At 49.4% G+C, this 16,770-nt stretch overlaps 1 protein-coding gene across 4 annotated transcripts in view; it reads left to right on the forward strand.

Moving 5' to 3' along the window:
* The window catches only part of BMP2 (bone morphogenetic protein 2), a 195,161-nt gene that overhangs the window by 91,820 nt on the left and 86,571 nt on the right, over positions 1-16,770 (forward strand). For 3 of the 4 annotated variants that reach the window (XR_012651611.1, XM_075035445.1, XM_075035444.1), the window contains exons 1-2: positions 12,615-13,841; positions 14,803-15,161. Coding sequence is in view for 3 of the 4 variants with exons in the window: in XM_075035445.1 (XP_074891546.1) it covers positions 14,810-15,161 (352 nt within the window). In the remaining variant the exon portion in view is untranslated. Of the gene's footprint in view, positions 1-12,614; positions 13,842-14,802; positions 15,162-16,770 lie in introns of those variants that run through there. The other variant, XM_075035443.1, reaches the window with a different exon arrangement.

Genomic DNA, 16,770 nt, shown 5'->3' on the forward strand with positions numbered 1-16,770 from the left:
TTAGACTTCATATTCCTCTCCAAGACTTAAAATAGGAACGCTAAAAAGTTGCAAACCAAAGTTGAGCTAAAGCAAAAAATGTTATATTGATACATATTCAGACCTTAAAGAAGCTATACGAAGCTATATAAAAATGTGAATCTGTATTTATAATCTGGTTGTAATTATTAGCAAATTGCACTCTGAAGATTAAACCATTCATAGAGACAGTAGAGAACTTTTGTAGACCTTCGGGTAGGTACAGGGAACATATCTAATGATATGTATCTAATGATGACATCTAGGCAATAAAAAGAAAAAAACAAATTTATTAAAATCAGAAACAATCCATCTTCTTTCCCTCACTAATAACCCCTTGATCACTCATGGTCTTCCTGAGAAATACCTTGCTGAAGGTAAACATTTGTAGTGAGAGACAGTTAATACAGTGGATGATGACACTGTGCTCTATGAAATGCCTGTATGAGGAATGTGTGTGTGGCTGATGCTCATGGAGTTTGGAAATCTTATCTTATCCCATCCTTTTCTTTTTTGCATCCATACATCCACGAACAGAAGATGTTCTTCACAGTGTGGAAGGTGGGCAGTGGCTTCAGCCCCCCACATCCATCACTGGTCGGAAAATTGTTTCAAGCTATGCTTCAACACACAGCACGGCATGAAAAGCATGCATAGGCCTGGGATTTAACTCTGAGCTGGGATCCTAAATCTCAGTATTAAGGGGCACCTGAGTGCTTTCTGCTCTGGAGTCAGTCTCAGTGGCTCTGAGGAAGTGCCTTCATGAGCATATGAAACAGTTTTCTGTCTAGTTGACTAATTCAGCTGCTTTAGGGATGCAGCTGCCGCTGCGCTGAAATTGTTTTCATTTACTACGTGCTCCAACATTTGTTCTGCAAGCTGCTGCTGCAGGAGAAGACACTTATCCCTTGTCTGCAGGAGGATTTCAGTGAGATTATTAAACTTGTGCTTTGCTGGCTTTTCCCCCCTTTGCCACTTATTTTAATGATGCTGCAGAAGCTCTTCATTCTTGCGCTGTTGCTGATCCAGTTCGTGCAGATCACATGGGCAGCATTCCCAGGGAGACTGGGTCACCCAGGAAGAGAAATCAGCTTGGGAAAATCACTCCTCTTTTTTCATACATCCTTGTTCCTCCTCCCCCCGTCCTCCTGTGTGTATGTGTCTCTCTCACGCTAAAAAAAAAAAAAAAAAAATAAAGAGGGGGGGGAAAAAGAGGCAGAAAAAGCTTTGAAGGCTTAAATCTCAGATGTGAGCTTACTTGAGCTTTTATTGCCCTTTTTTTATCCAGAAAAGCTTATGTTCACTCAAAATGGCAATTACTTGAATCTAATTGGAACCATTTTATGTAGCTCCAGACTCATTGCTTGATCTCAATAATAAATGAACTTACAAAATATTTTTGTTACTAAAGGAATTGTAGTTGGGCAGGCCAGATCATCAATCATGATTTCCTTTTGGAGGCTTAATATGAACCTCATTTGATTTTGAACAAAACAATGTTAGCAGAAAAGTTAGCTACTGTACTTTCAGCTATGGCAGGGAAGGGAATGTGGCTCCTACAGATTTTTAAATCACGGTTTACAAGTTAAAGATTTTAGCTGAGATTTAATTATTAAATGAATTTACATTTCATTTAAATGTGAAGGTAAAGAATGTATTCGTAATGTAGAAGTTCTAACTGAGATCAGGTCTCCACTAAGTGCTGTGTACATGCTCAAAGAAGGGATTACTTTTCAGACAAACCAGCTCCTTGAACCTGTGTAGTGCAGGAGCAGTAGTTTTAGCAGAAGAGATGGAGCGGGGCTGGGTGGCTGGGACTGGGAAGGAGGTATCCGAAGGGAGGGACAGTGGCAGCCTGTGCTTTGATCAACTGAGTTGCTTGGGACTGAGTTCTTGGCAGCTGGGCTTGCTTGAGAATGTTTCTGTGCCGAATAAAGGGCAGATGGAGAGAAGAGAGAAGGGTCCTTCATCTCTGGGCTAGATTGGCCACTGGAAATGCAAAGCCTGAACCCAAACAAGGTGTTATTGAGCTGCAGCATATATGGGAGAAGTGGTTTCACCTTGGTTGCGCAGAAGCCCCAGGCACAGGTGGGTATCTTCTGCCCAGTTTATGGCTTGATACTGAAGGAATAAAACTTTAATGAGGTGTGACTGAGAAATTGTCTCTAATGGACAGATTGGTATTGGGGGGGGGATTTGGGACCATGTGTTTGTCTGGTGAACTGGATAAAAACATATTCACTCCCACCACTGAGCTGTTTTTAAAAAAAGACTGAGATAAAAACCTGCCCAAAGTGGTGATGGTCGCACATCCTCAGCTGGCATCAGTGCTTTCTGATCAGTGATTTCTGCCAAGCCAGCTGCTCATCCCTGCTCCTTTCCCCCTCCCTGGAGCTGCCACTCCCCTTTCACCTGCCAGCAGAACAGCACATACAATTGCTCCTTAACGTGGTCCAGAGAAAATAGTTGGTTAGCTTAAATGCATGGAGAAGTTTTATCCTAACTTGGAGCATATGGGAAGACCTGAGTTAGGCAGCAGTTGTGCATGTGAAGCGGAGGAGGCATTACCCCTCAGTGAGGATCTGGAGGAAAAGGCAATCCCTTTCACTGGTCCCTGCAACCAGAACAGGGTTTATGACCATAGTGTGACACCCTGATAAATAGGGTGCCAGTCACAAGTCAGGTGCCAGTTTGGACCGGCTTGTGGACCAAATGCAATGCAGAACTATGTTGTGGTACATGCCGTTAGTGTGCCAATGTAGACCTCCATAGATCCTGGCAAGCCTGTGCACAATTTGCAGCAAATCTCCTTCAGCCCCTCTGTGGGAATGGCTGAGCACAGGCCACGGCCCTGCAGGAGTCCTTGGGAGTCCTCTTGCCTCACCACAGCTCAGCAGCATCTTGGGATCCCACCCTGTTTCAGTACAGGCCTGCCCCAGAGCTGCTCTCTGGATCAATGCAACTCCGCTTTAAAGTGGTTTCCCCTCTAGGCTGCTTTAAACGCGCTCTTATCAACAACTTCTGTATAGATAAAAGGTGTGTTCAACAAGTGTACGAAATCACGATCAGCTGACTGAAGTGATGACACTGTTAATCTAGTCCTGCATCCTCCTCATGGTACCTGGGCAGGCAGAGGTAAGCATGGCCTTGGGCTACACCCATGCTGGTAAATAAAGCAGTGCCTGGGAACAATTTTGGGCCCAGTCAAAAGCCAGTGACTGGTTGTACTGTCAGGACACCTCTGGTATGCTTTTGGGTCACGCCAAGAAGCTCTCTCCCAAATGGTTTCTAGCCATGGTTTGTTTTAACATTCCTGGGACCATCCCCAAGCAGCAGTTTGCATGCAGCCACCCTGGTGCGGAAGCTAGCAGTGAAGCAGGCTTTTCCATGCCAGCTGGCCTCCGTGCCCAGGAATGTTCCCAGGCACACTTAATTTACTAGTAGAGATGTAGCCTTAGAGGAAGAGATACAAACAGGGCTGTGGGTCTAGCTTGCTCCCATGGAATTTTACCCTGGGCTTTGGAAGAAAAGGATTTTGCTTCTCTGGAAATGCAGTGAGCGCAGGAGGAACACAAAGTGATGTGCTGTTGGAAGGGAAGGGAAGGAAGTGGGGAATACAGTACATTTTTCGTCATGTCTTTGAGCTTGGGCAGTGATATGACAGGTTGCTTTGGTATTGCTGGACCTGGATTGCTAGTTAATGCCCTAAGGTGGTTGTAAATAGTACCTTCAACGCAAGTGAAGGAAGAGTTGCAGTTTCGATAAACTGGGGAGAAACTGGAGACACTCTGCCCCCTGAACCCCAGTTTCTGGCCTGAAAGCCTTGCCTTGTGTTGGCTTTGCGAGCCGAGTATGGTGACTGAAGCCTCCCAAGCTGCAGTCCCAAATGCCCATGCTACACACCACTGGCCTAGTAAGAGTGAGGTGGGGATTCACTTCCCTACACTTAACCTGGGGCTTCATTTTCCCTCTTAAGATGGGATCCGATGCTGAGGTTTTTTCTGCTTTTAGAACATGAAATATCACAATAAGAGAAAAGCTCTAAAGCTTCCTCATTCGGCTGGGTTATTTAGGCTTTCTTGGGTTGATTACATTGTTTATGTCTAAGCAGTGGTATTACAAACCCCTTTGTCAGTAGCATGGTTAATGAAGGGATTGCCAGGAGCAGTTACACCCCTCCTGAGGGACATTGAAAAATACTATTTCCCTGAACACAGTGGGGATATTCTTTCTGCTAATCTGCTGGTCTGCTTAGAAGTGTTTAATTTAAATGATCACCATGTGGTAGCTCAGGAGCCTCCTTTCCACATGGGGTTTTGGGAAAGCCACAGAGCAGATCAAAAGCCAAAGAGACGGACCTTAGACCCTAAAGCTAACTGCTGCAATAGCTGATACCCAATGTGTTGGGACTGACAACGCACCGTAATATTAGCAGCATCTGTTTGAGTTACCTAGGTAGCTTGTACACATCATTTGCCTGCAAACTGGATAAATCAGATAACTTAACGCACAACTTCCCATGAGCCCTAAGACCAAACACATCAATGAAGTCTTCAATTCCTGCCTTTTGTTATTGCTTTGGAGTTAGTAGCAAAAGCAATCAATTCTTGTAGCGAGTCTACATAGCCACACATACAGCTTGTTGCAGCAATACAGCTGAGATGTGCAGTCATTAAAATTCATATGTACACAGCAGACCCCCACAGGGCCTGTATGCTACTTTGCCCAGATTTTATGGCCTAACTTACATGATGCATAGGAGCTACCCTAGCTCTTCTGTAGAGTGGGGATTTTCAATCCAAGAACCTAAAAGGCTTTTTAAATACAGGAGAAATATTTCAAATAGAAGCTATCATCATGATCCAGTGTAGAGGAATTTTGTATTTCTAATTAAATTAGAATTCATTATTTCTAATGAAAGCAAACATGTAAAATATGTGTACAGCTGCCATGTGGTGCAAATGGCTTTCAGTCAGGCTAGCTGTGAAATCACTTTGGCTTAAGGGAAATAAACCTTTATTTTATCGTATATGTATATATTAATTTGGAGAGTTTGTAGAAATGCTTTTTTACAGTTTTGGCCCTGGTAAACTCAGCTTGTTCTATCAGGCCATGTCCAATATTGTAAATGAATGGAAGGAAGGAAGGAAGGAAGGAAAAAATAATATTTACATATTATTACAGTGGTGTATTTTTTTAGTTTATCAAAGTTCCTTAATATTAATGTCTGACATTTTAGAAGTTGCTTAGGGAAAAAACAGATACAAAACAGTCTACTTTTTATTAAATTTATTTTGTAAGGAAACTATTTTCCCACCAGCTGCAGAAATGAACGTCACATTTGATTGCACAACTTGGAATTTCAGTTTTCCACTGGTGTGGAGAGAGTGGCCCTGATTTTTCAAGGATTTATTCACAAACTTAATTTTTAGGTCCTCAGGGTTCTTCCTAGGCTGTGTGAGCATCTGAACCAGCACTTACAGAATCCATTCAGTCTGTTTAAAATTATTTGAGGTAGCAATTTTGGTCTTGCGGTAGTCTTGCTTCTTTCCTGATTCATGTGCTGGCTGCCTTTTCTGGCAAATAAAGAAGGGCAGGAGAAATTCTGGGGCAGTTCCTTTTTCTTTTTCAAAACCCAGTGGCTGTTAGGGCTGTATGCAGAGGCTTGGGATATACACAGGGGAGCAGAGAGCAAGTGAGAGGGTCAAAGGTGCAAAATAAATGGCATTTATTCCATGGTTCCCCAGTTTGTTTGTTTGTTTAGTATTTTGATTTATTTGAAAGGAGTTTATTCCATGGCTGATGAAATGAGTGTATTCAATGTTTAGTATACCCACATGAAGTGGATATGAATGTTTACTGAGTCTATACACATCAATACTGTATAGAAAACAGAAAATGTAAGAAAGGGCAAATCTCCTACAGTAATACAAGTCCAGTTAGAGAAGGCAGAATTGATGGAATAATGGAATTAGTAATTGGATAATGCTGCAGATCATGAATGTTTTATGGTACTGCTTTTTCAGCCTAATCCTGAACAGGCTGAAGGATGTGCTTAGTTTTACAAGCATGTAAACTAAGGGTAGATAGGTCATTGCCAATTTCAGAAAAAAGCAGGAAGCTGAGGCGTGGCGAGGGAAGGTAGTTAAAGGTATTAAGGAATATAAAGATTGGCCCAGGCTTTCCCAAAGTGCTAAGCAGGTTGGCTGTACAACACCCATCCTGCAGTAGGCCCTGAAGAAAAGCAAAAGGGAGGAGGTGATGGCATAGCAAGTGAGGGAATTCACTGCACACCTCTGCTATGGTGACTGATCCAGTTTGGGAACAAATCTGTTTGATGATACCCTAACCAGTATCTTTGTCGTCCTGACCAGGGTTGTAAAGATCCTTCTCTTTTCAGTGCAGATAGACTTACAAGATCAGAGCTTTTCTCCATAGTTGAATGAGATTATTATATTCCTGCTAGGATTTATGGGTTGCAGTAAGAACCGTGGACAAGGCACTGCAGGAATTTGTCAGGAAACTATTGGGTAATAGATTTGGTATTGGGCTTTTCAAAAATATCTACATGAGCTGAGTGCTTAACATCTCACTGAAGTTTTGGGAGTTTAACCCCAAAACTGTGTCTAACCTGATTATGCATCGCTGAAAATCTCAGTGTGACCTATATAGATCTGTGGGCCCCTGTACACCTCTTAGAAAAACAGCCTTTCACCACTTTCTGCCCCTTTTCCCCTTCTGTAAAATGGAGGGAGCAGTTCTCCCCCCTCTTGGAGAGGAATGGGGAAGCCAAATACAGGAAGAGTACAATGACTTTGGGGCTACAGATGTTCCAGGTATAAACGATACCTTGAAGCAGTTCAATGTGTGCTGCTAATAATCCGTTTCTGCAGTTTAGAGCGTGGTTTCTGGAAGGCTGCTGCAGCGCTGGAGCAAACAACAGCCTGGGAAAGGTCAAAGGATGTTGTTCTCCTAAGACCCCTCCCAGTCAGGAAATTTTGTAGCACACAAGCAAACAAGCTACCAAATAAAAGTTACAGGGCGGTGATTGAACTGAGACCTGTGCCCATCAGAGCTTCTCTCGAAACCGGGCAGAGCTGGGAACAAGGGATGTAATTGAAAGCAACTTGCAAATAGCTTTACTCCCAGCATGAAGCAGGTGCAGCAGCTGATCACTTGTGCCGAGCACATGCCACAGAGCAGGCACAAAGCTTTACTATTACTTTCTGTAGTTCTGTCTAGTTTTAAGAGGATATTTAAAAATTGGAATGATAATGACCTGAGAAAACATGACTTTACACCAGAAAATAAAATTGCAAGTGTTCATTATCAAAGGCATACTGGCAAAGAAGTGTTAGAGTACAAGAATGCCTGATGATGCAATGTTTTTCATCCTGCAACTGAGCACAGAAAACCTTTTCATATGCCCTAAATCTGCAGCTACAATAAAGCCTTCATACACACAATCTGCTTAAACAGAACGTCACACTTGCCTTTATTTTATTTTAATAGCAAAACATTATCCAGTTTCACTGCTAAAATATGCACTTCTTAAGGCAATATGCGTAACTTTATATTATCCTCCATTTTACTTGACGTCAGTATCTCTGCAGTGATGAAATTATAAGCTCCTGAAGTGGACCATCTATGACGCAGCCATTTTTCTTTTATGTGGAGGAACACCCTCACCTCATTGTCTTCCTAACAAGACTTATATAATTTTTAAAAAAATCCCTCTTTGCTCCAAATCTTCTGACCAGAATAGTCAGCATCCCTGTCTCTTCATCACTTAAACATGTGAGCCTATACCACCAAAACCAGCAGGAATTTTGCCACTGTCTTTAAGGCAAGATTGAGCCCTGGGATTCCAGATATTTGAGATTACTATTGGCATTAACCTAGTATTTATCCCCAAACAATAGCAGGGCCTAACTCTTAGTGCTTTTACTTGAAGGTCTTGCAGGGACTTACAAGTGGGGGTCAGCATAATCATCCCCATTTTGAAGGTGGGAAAACAGGGGCACAAAGGGAAGGACAGAAAAAGGAGGTCTCCTGAATCTTAGTCAGTTCACTGCCTACTGAATCTCCCTAGCCTGACAGTCTGTGACTATTCATACTGCACGTAATTAAATGTACATAAATGGTGGCGGTGCCTAGGACCCTGTCTGGTGATGACTTGGTTGTTCTTCAGGCTATATAGAGGCATTATGGCATTTTTTTCACCTCTTAATGATAAAAGCCATAGGTCAAATACTGGATTTTGAAATTTGGAACTTTGTAGCATCAAGGTGAAAACAGTAAAAAAAAGGTTACCATGTTAGCCTCCCTTTTTCCTCTTTCCCGAGCAATAGTATTACAAACTGTAGGAATTTGTCTTACAATTTAAAAGTTGCACAGCCACGTGAACTGATTACTGCAGCCTGTATTTGCAGACATAACGCTATTAGGAGGAACCGTTATCATTCACTAGCAATGGAGACTTACGGAAACGTAGAAAATACTGGGTCTGCACTGTATTTCCTGATAAATACCAACTTCCCTGCCACTATGATGGAAGGAAAGTGGAGATTTGATGAATGAAATTGAGACTCACTGTGAAACAAAGCAACAGCTTTGAAGAGCTGCCAGATTTCAGCAAAGGTGAATAAGAAAGAAATGGACATTTCTGAATAAACTGCCTTTCCCCTCTTCAAAACCAAATCACCATCTTGTAAATTATCTTCTCGGGTGAGAATCCATTCTTCATGGAACAGGAGACAGGCTGTGCAGCAGAGACAATTGATAGATGTTAAAAGACAAACCACCAAAAGACAAATACGTCTTCAGAAAACAGTGTTAAGTAATATTTTAAAGAATGGCCACACATTATATTCACACAGATGCCAACAGGAAGCACAGTTCAGGGACAGAAAAGCTTTCAGATAATCTCCACCCATTATGAAGCCAAAACCTCAACATCACTAACACATCTTAACTCATTTTCAGAAGTCGCCTCTCTAGCATTTGATGCCATACCATGTATATGTTTCATACTTCAGCACAGATTTTTATCAAGAGGTTTATTCACTAAAATGTGCAAAATTTATAAAAAAGCTCACTACTATTAATATTTCATGTCTCACATACTTACCATATCTAGGGGGCAGTGGTCTAAAGTGGGCATTTTCAAAATTGCTCAGCATTGGTCTAACTGGTCTGCTGAAATGAGCAGTAGAACTGTTGACTATCAATGTGCATAGAGTGATGGGAGTATTTCTGGAGACCTGTGTTTCTATCTAGACAGAATTAGGTCTTTTTTAAAGGATTACAAGTTCAGGTCAGAGACCCTAGTGAGCATTTCTCATCTAGGTCTTCCAGCTGAAGTCTTCTGCCTGTAGCCATCAACAATGATGGTTGCAATTTAACCAGGTTGGAAAAAAAGACCCTACATGGTGGCAGTATATAAATGTGATTTAGTATAGTATTTGTAAGAAGAAAATGCTGGGGGGGGAGAGATTTTCTTCTTCCCTCCTCTAGTCTTGAAAAAGGACTCTCACTGTGTTGTAAAACCTATCCTTTTGGACACTTTTCTATCATTTTACTAAGAAAACCCAACAATACCTGAAGTTGAGATCTGTCAGCTGTGTTTGGGTCCTGGAAAGGAACACCTGGATCTGAAACCTTAGCAGCAGGTGCCACTAGCTGAGTATTTACTGGCTCAACACCTCTCAAAAAACCCCACTAAACAAAAAAAAAATCAAGAAAACAAAAAAGAGAGTGCACATGGGAAAGAAGAAAGAAATTAATCAGTCCAGTCAACTATACAAAGTTCAGGAGCAGGGAAATGAAGTTTCACAAAGAAGATTAACAGATATTCACAGTCAGGTTTCCTAAAACCCCACATCTGCACCAGATCTTTTCAGTGTAAATGGTGGTTTCTCTCTCTGGTGGGAGTTTAGCTGAAAAGCAGGCTTGATCTGGAAAGTAACTCTGTAAAATGAAATGACATTGTGGAAGCCCAGCACAATGGGGCTGGATCTTTAGCCTATGTACCACTAGAGTCCCCAGTTTCACAGAGATTTTAAGGAATTGCAGCACCAGGAAACACGGCCAGCTGAGCTTCGGTTTCTTTATCTCAGGTGCACTGCTGCACAGCTGTAGGGGTGGGAAGGGGACAAGGGTGTTATGCCTGCTGCAAAGGCTCATTTGGGGAGCTGGAAGTCTGGGTGGGCAGGTCCTGGCATGTTTGTACTCCACAGACCAGGTGCTGCGTTTGTTATATCTAAATACACCTGTCTCTAATGCTCTCTATCATGATAAAGATGCTTCTCAGCATGTGACCTCAGGTGCGCTGATGCTAGGGATGCAGTGGGAGCAGGCCTGAATGCAGTATTCAAAGGCAGCGGGCTCTGCAGAGAGGTATTTAGTCGGTGGGTGTGCTGATGAGGCACAAACCGTAACCAGACCTTCATGGATGACACTTTGAGGGCCTTGTTCCCCATATGCACCAGGGCACTGGCTGAAAGGGAGACAGATCTGTCTCAGTGAGAAAATTCTATGTGGGGCTGGCAGCATGGGGAAGCTGCTGGGGCACAGCTGATGTTCTGGTGTGAGTGCCAGTGCACTCAGGGAACGTATTATAAGTGCTTCAGTGTTGTCTTGTTGGGACCTCATGGAAACAGATGGAAAGGCAGAGTTACTGCCCCAGCAGCTCCTGATCTAACTAGACTGAGAGATGACAAACTAGAAGGGGAAATGTGGTTTATGGTCATGAGAACAGAAGACTGTGAGAGCCTATTTCTGTTTAAAATCGGAGAGGGGCAAACCTACAAGACCCTCTTGATATCAGACCAGAGTATATGCCGGCGTTCAGAACAATCACAAACACATTTCTCCCTTATAAGGCTCATCATCCTAATATAGAAAGCTCCTGGAGATAACATGAAGCTGGGCATACAGTACAGCCTATGCTCCAGGCACAGGGAGTAAGTGTTGAGGCAAGAAATGACTTTTTCCTGGCATGACCCACTACAGATTGAACTGGAATAGCAATTAGAAGTTGAAGTGCTCATTTAATGTCAGTGATGTGTAAACTACGTTGCCATTGTTATTTTAGTGCTGATTTACATAATTGGCATACCCTGAAGTCACATTGCATGCACTTTCAGTTCATGCTAAAGACTTGCAGGAAGTCATAAAATTAAACATTATCTGCGCTGGAATGCAACGGAGAAGTAACTAAACTTTTGAAGGATTTCACCTCATTCTGTGTCACCTCTCCCACTGTATGTGTGGCGGCGAGCAAAAATCAGGTTAACAAGTATTTGGAGCTGTTGGTATGAAGGAGCTTTACCAGCTCTTTAATTACATTGGTGTAGTTCTAAGGTGGTTTGTTGCAGTGGTATGTAACTCCCCATGTGTTCACCTCGTCCTCCAGCGACATTTTGCCGGTATAGCTAAAGTCATGCTAACGTGATAGGAAGGCCAAAAGGAAAGCGTCCACAGGAGGAACTATTCCAGTCCAGACGTGCTGAATTCCTGCCTCAAATCGGCGGTTTTCCTACGTTGGAAAGTCGTAAGATGGAGGGAAAAGGCCGCTCCCAAAGGAGGAGCTGGTAATGGAGCTGTCTCAGTTGTTATTGCTTTAAATCCTCCTCCGCAGTAATTCAAGGTGTCAAAGGCTGTCTGTGTCTTTTGCAAATGAAGCCCCTGAGAGGTATTTGGAAGAGGAGGTGCAGCACAGGGTGCTCACCTTGCTGAGAAGGAGCCTGGGCTGCCACTGGGACCCCGGCTAATGATGGCGTGCAATGGCTTCGGTTTTGATGGGGACCCTAAACTGCTCGGTGTCGCATACCTGTGCAAGAAGGGCCAGGCCCTACCGCAGAGCCCAAGCAGACAAACCGGAGATGGGGCAAAGGATGCGTCCCTACCCCCAAATTCCTAATCCGTGTCGGGATTAGATTTGCCAATATCGGCAAAGGGTGTGAGGGACGTAGCCGGGATTGAGAGCCCGATCCCACGGGGCACGGGCCTGCCTTCTTCATCCCTGCCACCTCTGTCCTCCCCTGTGCCTGTACGCAGCTGTACGCGATGCCGGGCCCGCGACGGGCTCCCGCGGCTGCAAACCAGGGGAGCACCGGCGGGGGCACAGCTGGGCGCCCGCCCCGCCGCCACCGGCCCCGGCCCGAGCGCGACCCGGCCCCGGGGCAGGTGCCGGGCGGAGGCGAGGGGTCGCGGGCAGGCAGAGGGTGGTTTGTGATGGGGTTGCCGGTTCGGGGCCGGAGATCCGCCGCATTTCCACCACTGGAGGGCAGCCACATCTTAAAAAAAACCCAACCACCCCAAAACACCAAACCCTCTGCTGTCCGCAGGGCCGGCCGGCGCTGAGCCCGCAGTCGGATGCACCGCAGCCGCCCTCCGGGAGGAGCCTCCTCCCGAGCCCGGACGCTTGTCTTTCGGGGAGGAGAGCGAGGAAACCCCCGGGCTGCCAGCCCTCGCCCCGCGGCTGGGCTGCGGGACGCGCCACCGGCAAGGCCGGGGTCGGGCAGCAGGCTCCCGCGCTCTGCTGCTGGCCGGGGTAGGAAAATAAATAAATATATATACATACATACACACACACACACACATATATATTTAAACTGCTTTTAAAGCACCGGGATTCTTCCGATACCTTACGTGACCTTCACACCTTACCACCCCGGCAGCCCCGTCCGTCCGGGGCACGGCGCTAATCCGATTTGCGGCGGCGGGGCCCCGGAGCGCTCGGGGCCGCACAATGGGACATTGTTTGGCCCGGCCCGGTCCCGGGTCCCGCGTCACGCTCCGGGCGGCCGCGCCGTGCCGGACCGGCGGCGGAGCGCGGCCGCCCGGGGCAGAACGCGGGACCGCTCCGGCGGCGCTTCCCACACCGGATCGGGGGCCGGTGCCACAGCTTAACGGGACGGGGCCGCCCGCCCCATCCCTCGTCCCGGCGCGGAGGCCGGCGGCACCGCGACCCGGGCGCAGGCGGGCGGGCAGCCGCGGCGCGGCCGGTCGGGCGAGGGAGGGAGCGGGCGAGGGAGGAGGGAGGGAGGGAAGGAACGAGGGAGGGAGGCGGCGTCTCCTTTAAAAGCCGTGCGGGGCCGCAGCCCGCTCCCACAGGGCGGCTGTGATTGGCGCGGGCCCGCGAGCCTCCGGGGTCGTGACATCGCCGCGCAACAAAAAGCCCCGGCGGCGGCCGGCCACCCCCGGCAATGGTGCGGTGCGGGGCGGGAGGCGGGCGGGCCGGCGGGGCAACCGGCGCTGTCCCCTAGCGCGGCCGCTCCACGCGGGCCGGCAGCAGGCTACTCCCCACCCTTTTTTTTTTTTTTCCCCCTCTCTCCTCCCTCCTTTCTTCTTTCTTTTTAAGGGAGCGGAGAAAAGTCAAGCTTCATCTTAATGTTGCTGCGAGAGTCTCAGTAAATGTCCATCTGTCTGATGCGGGTGATGCAAAGGACATTTTTTAAAAGGAGCCTTTTAACTCCATAGACACATAGGGACCCCTTCACGGGCAGGGGCAGGCACAGGCACACACACGCGAGGAGGAGGAGGCGGCGGAGGAGGAGGAAGAAGAAGAAGCAACAACTTTTTGATCGCTGCTTTTAAAAGGGAGAAGCCCTTCCCTGGCCGGGACTTGCCTTCTGCCTCCTCAACCAGCTGCTAAAAGTATGTTTCTGAGGCGGACTGTACTTCAGGGAACTTCTATTTTCTGCTCGGCAGCTGTAGAGGAGCAGCAGCGAAGTTTGGAGTAACACCAAGTGATGCGGGAAAAACACCCCGAGAGCAGAAAACCCTCCTGCAGACACAACCCCTGCTGCTGCACACAGGTATAACTCCGGCGGTCACAGATCCGCTGAAAGCCTTCTTCGCAGGATGACTCCGTGGGCCACGGCGGAGGTGCTAGTGCTCTGGAAGAGAGAGGGGGGACGGGACACTAATAATAATAATGATGATAATAATAATAATCCAGCGCAGAGTTTCACGGGGCAGAATATCATCCCGTGGGTTTGGCTAAGGACCCAGCAGGATTTGTATTTTCCTCCTACCCCTTCTTCCACTCCGCCGAGGGAAAATAGCTCTCCCTCCCTTTCTCTCCGTTCTGCCCCGCCGCGCAGCCCGGGCGCGGGGGAAGCGGAGCCGGCCCCGAGCCCCCGCGGCTCGGCGCGGCTCGGCCGGGGGTGGGGGGCGAAGCGCGGGGGTCGGGACGGGAGCGCTGCGGGGAGGTCGCTTTGCGCGTCGGCTGGGCAGCCGCCCCTTCCCTATCCCGGCGCCGGGCGCTTTCTCCGCGGAGCCGTCCCGGCGGCGGGCGGCCCGTCCCGTCCCGGCGCACACCTGCGCCCCGCCGAGGGCAGCGGCCCGGCCCCGGCGGTGCCCCCGCCGCGCTGACAGCGGCCGCCCCCTCTTCCCCCTCACCTCCGCGCTCCTTTGTTGCGGATCGCCCCGCTCCGCTCCCCCGCCCCGTCCCGTCCCCTTTGATCTCCTGCCACGGGGATTTTCGTGCCTCTCTCCGCAGCCGCCGAGCACCTGAAGCGGCCCGACGGGGCCCCGCGGGGGGCTCCTCCGCGCCCGCCCCGCCGGGTGCCGGCCGGGCCGCGGCGGGGGCCGGTCGCCATGGCCCGCGCCTCGCCTCGCCCCACGGCGGGGGCCAGGCCGGGCGCTGGGGTGGGACCCACCTGCGGACCGTCCCCGTCCGCCCCGTCCGCCCCCCCCCCCCCCCCGCGGCGCGCTCCCCCGGCGCGGTGTCCGCGCTGACTGGTTCCCATCGCCTCCTCCTCCTCCTCCGCGCAGGTTGATCATGGTTGCCGCGACCCGCTCCCTCCTGGCGCTGCTGCTCTGCCAGGTGCTGCTGGGCGGCGCGGCCGGCCTCATGCCGGAGGTGGGCCGGCGGCGCTTCAGCGAGCCGGGCCGCGCCGCCTCGGCCGCGCAGCGCCCCGAGGACCTCCTCAGCGAGTTCGAGCTGCGCCTGCTCCACATGTTCGGGCTGAAGCGGCGGCCCAGCCCCGGCAAGGACGTCGTCATCCCCCCCTACATGCTGGACCTCTACCGCCTGCACGCGGGCCAGCAGCTGGGGCAGCCGCCCGCCCTCGGCTACCCGCTGGAGAGGGCCGCCAGCCGCGCCAACACCGTCCGCAGCTTCCACCACGAAGGTAGGGGCGGCGGGGCGGGGGCCGGGCGCGCGCGGGGCCGCGGGGGGGGCTGGGGGGGGCCGCGGGGCGGGGGGGGCCGTTAACGGGCGCGGGCTCCGCGCGTGGGGCGGCCGCGGGCCGGGCGGAGGGAGCGGAGGGGAAAGGGGAGGGCCGGAGGAGGAGCGTCGGGGCGGATTCCTCCCCGGGCGCGCGTACGCTCGGCCGCCGGTAACGCGGGGTTTGTTGAATCCGCCGGGGCGGCGGTGTGCTTCCAGAGCCGCGGCTGCAGGCTACGGGTTGCTGCTGTGGCGCGCTTGCCCTGCGAACCTCCCTCCTCCCCCCCCCCCCTCCGTCCGACGAGAGGCTCCGGTTTGACTGACTTCTTCCGCTAAAACAGAGCGGCTCCGCGCGAAGCGTTCCCACAGACAGCTTTTCTGTTGCGAGGCTAACGAGCAGGAAAGTCTCCCTAGCGCGCGGCTGAGCCGGGGCCCGCTGCGGAGGTTTCTAATCCTTATCTAATCCCCGTGAGAGATCAATGAAACAATCGATCGCGGCCTCCTCAAGCGCTCCCTCGCCCCGGCGTCCAGGAGCGGCTTATTCCGGGCCACCCTTCGCCTCCCCCGCCGCCAGCACCCGGGCTGGTAAAAGCCCTGTGGCCAGGTTTCAGCTCTCACCCGCAGGTAACCTGGCCAAATGCGGAGCGGGGCGTCCCGGCAGCACCTCCACCCGGGCAGCGGACCCTCTGGGATGGGTTCTCGCTGAGCAACTGGGTGCGTTTCCCGGCTGACATAGCCAAAATAGTCACTGCGGCGTTAGCCACGGCATGGGTAGGCCCGTGCAGCCGGTGGTGCGCGTGTCGCTCGCGTGCTCTTTGGGAAACGTTTCCCCAGGTTGTAATTGTTGCTGGCTGCTAGTCTCCGGTGCTGGCGTGCAGTGGCCCCGCTGTAAAAGTAATGAAAATGCAGTTTTCCCCATGCTTTTAAGGTGAAACTGTGTTGAGAAGAGAAATTCATTGCTATTGAATGTTTCTGACGGATAAAGGAGGTGGCCTCGGAGAAGTGGATGTGCTGTTAAGTGGAAAGCCTTATCGTGAGAAAGGAGATGAATGATGAAATGTAACTTCTCATCATCTGCGTTTCCCTACATGGAAAGTAAACACCTAGCAGTGAAGGGGGAAAAGCCAGAGCACGGGTCGTTCATGTTAAACCTGAGTATAGGTAGGCAAGGGGCTGAGCAAGAGAGGAGCTGAAAGGGCCAAGTTTATAATTTTTGGCAAGTGTAAAAATCTGCAGTTTGAAGTAGTCGTACTGTTACAGCAAAGACTGTTTTTGACATAAAAGCTATTCTACAATTTTCACAAAATTGAGAAGAAAATCAGTCCGTCTCCTTTTTTTTCACTGAGCTCTCATTCTGTATTAGTGGCTTCTTGAAAGCAGAAGTTCGTCTTCTGGCCACGCAAAACATCTGCATATTTACAAATATTGGGCTGGTCCTGAAATACCATAAAGCTGAGCCTTACCTTCCACAAAAAGTCATACTGGATTCAACAGGGGATGGTTACATGACTAAGAACTGCTAACAGCCGTTATGGCTTCCCTTTAGAAAGTGAATGTTTCTCCAGGATGCTTAG

The sequence above is a fragment of the Buteo buteo genome, chromosome 9, assembly GCF_964188355.1.
Source record: "Buteo buteo chromosome 9, bButBut1.hap1.1, whole genome shotgun sequence".
Classification (NCBI taxonomy): Eukaryota; Metazoa; Chordata; class Aves; order Accipitriformes; family Accipitridae; genus Buteo; species Buteo buteo.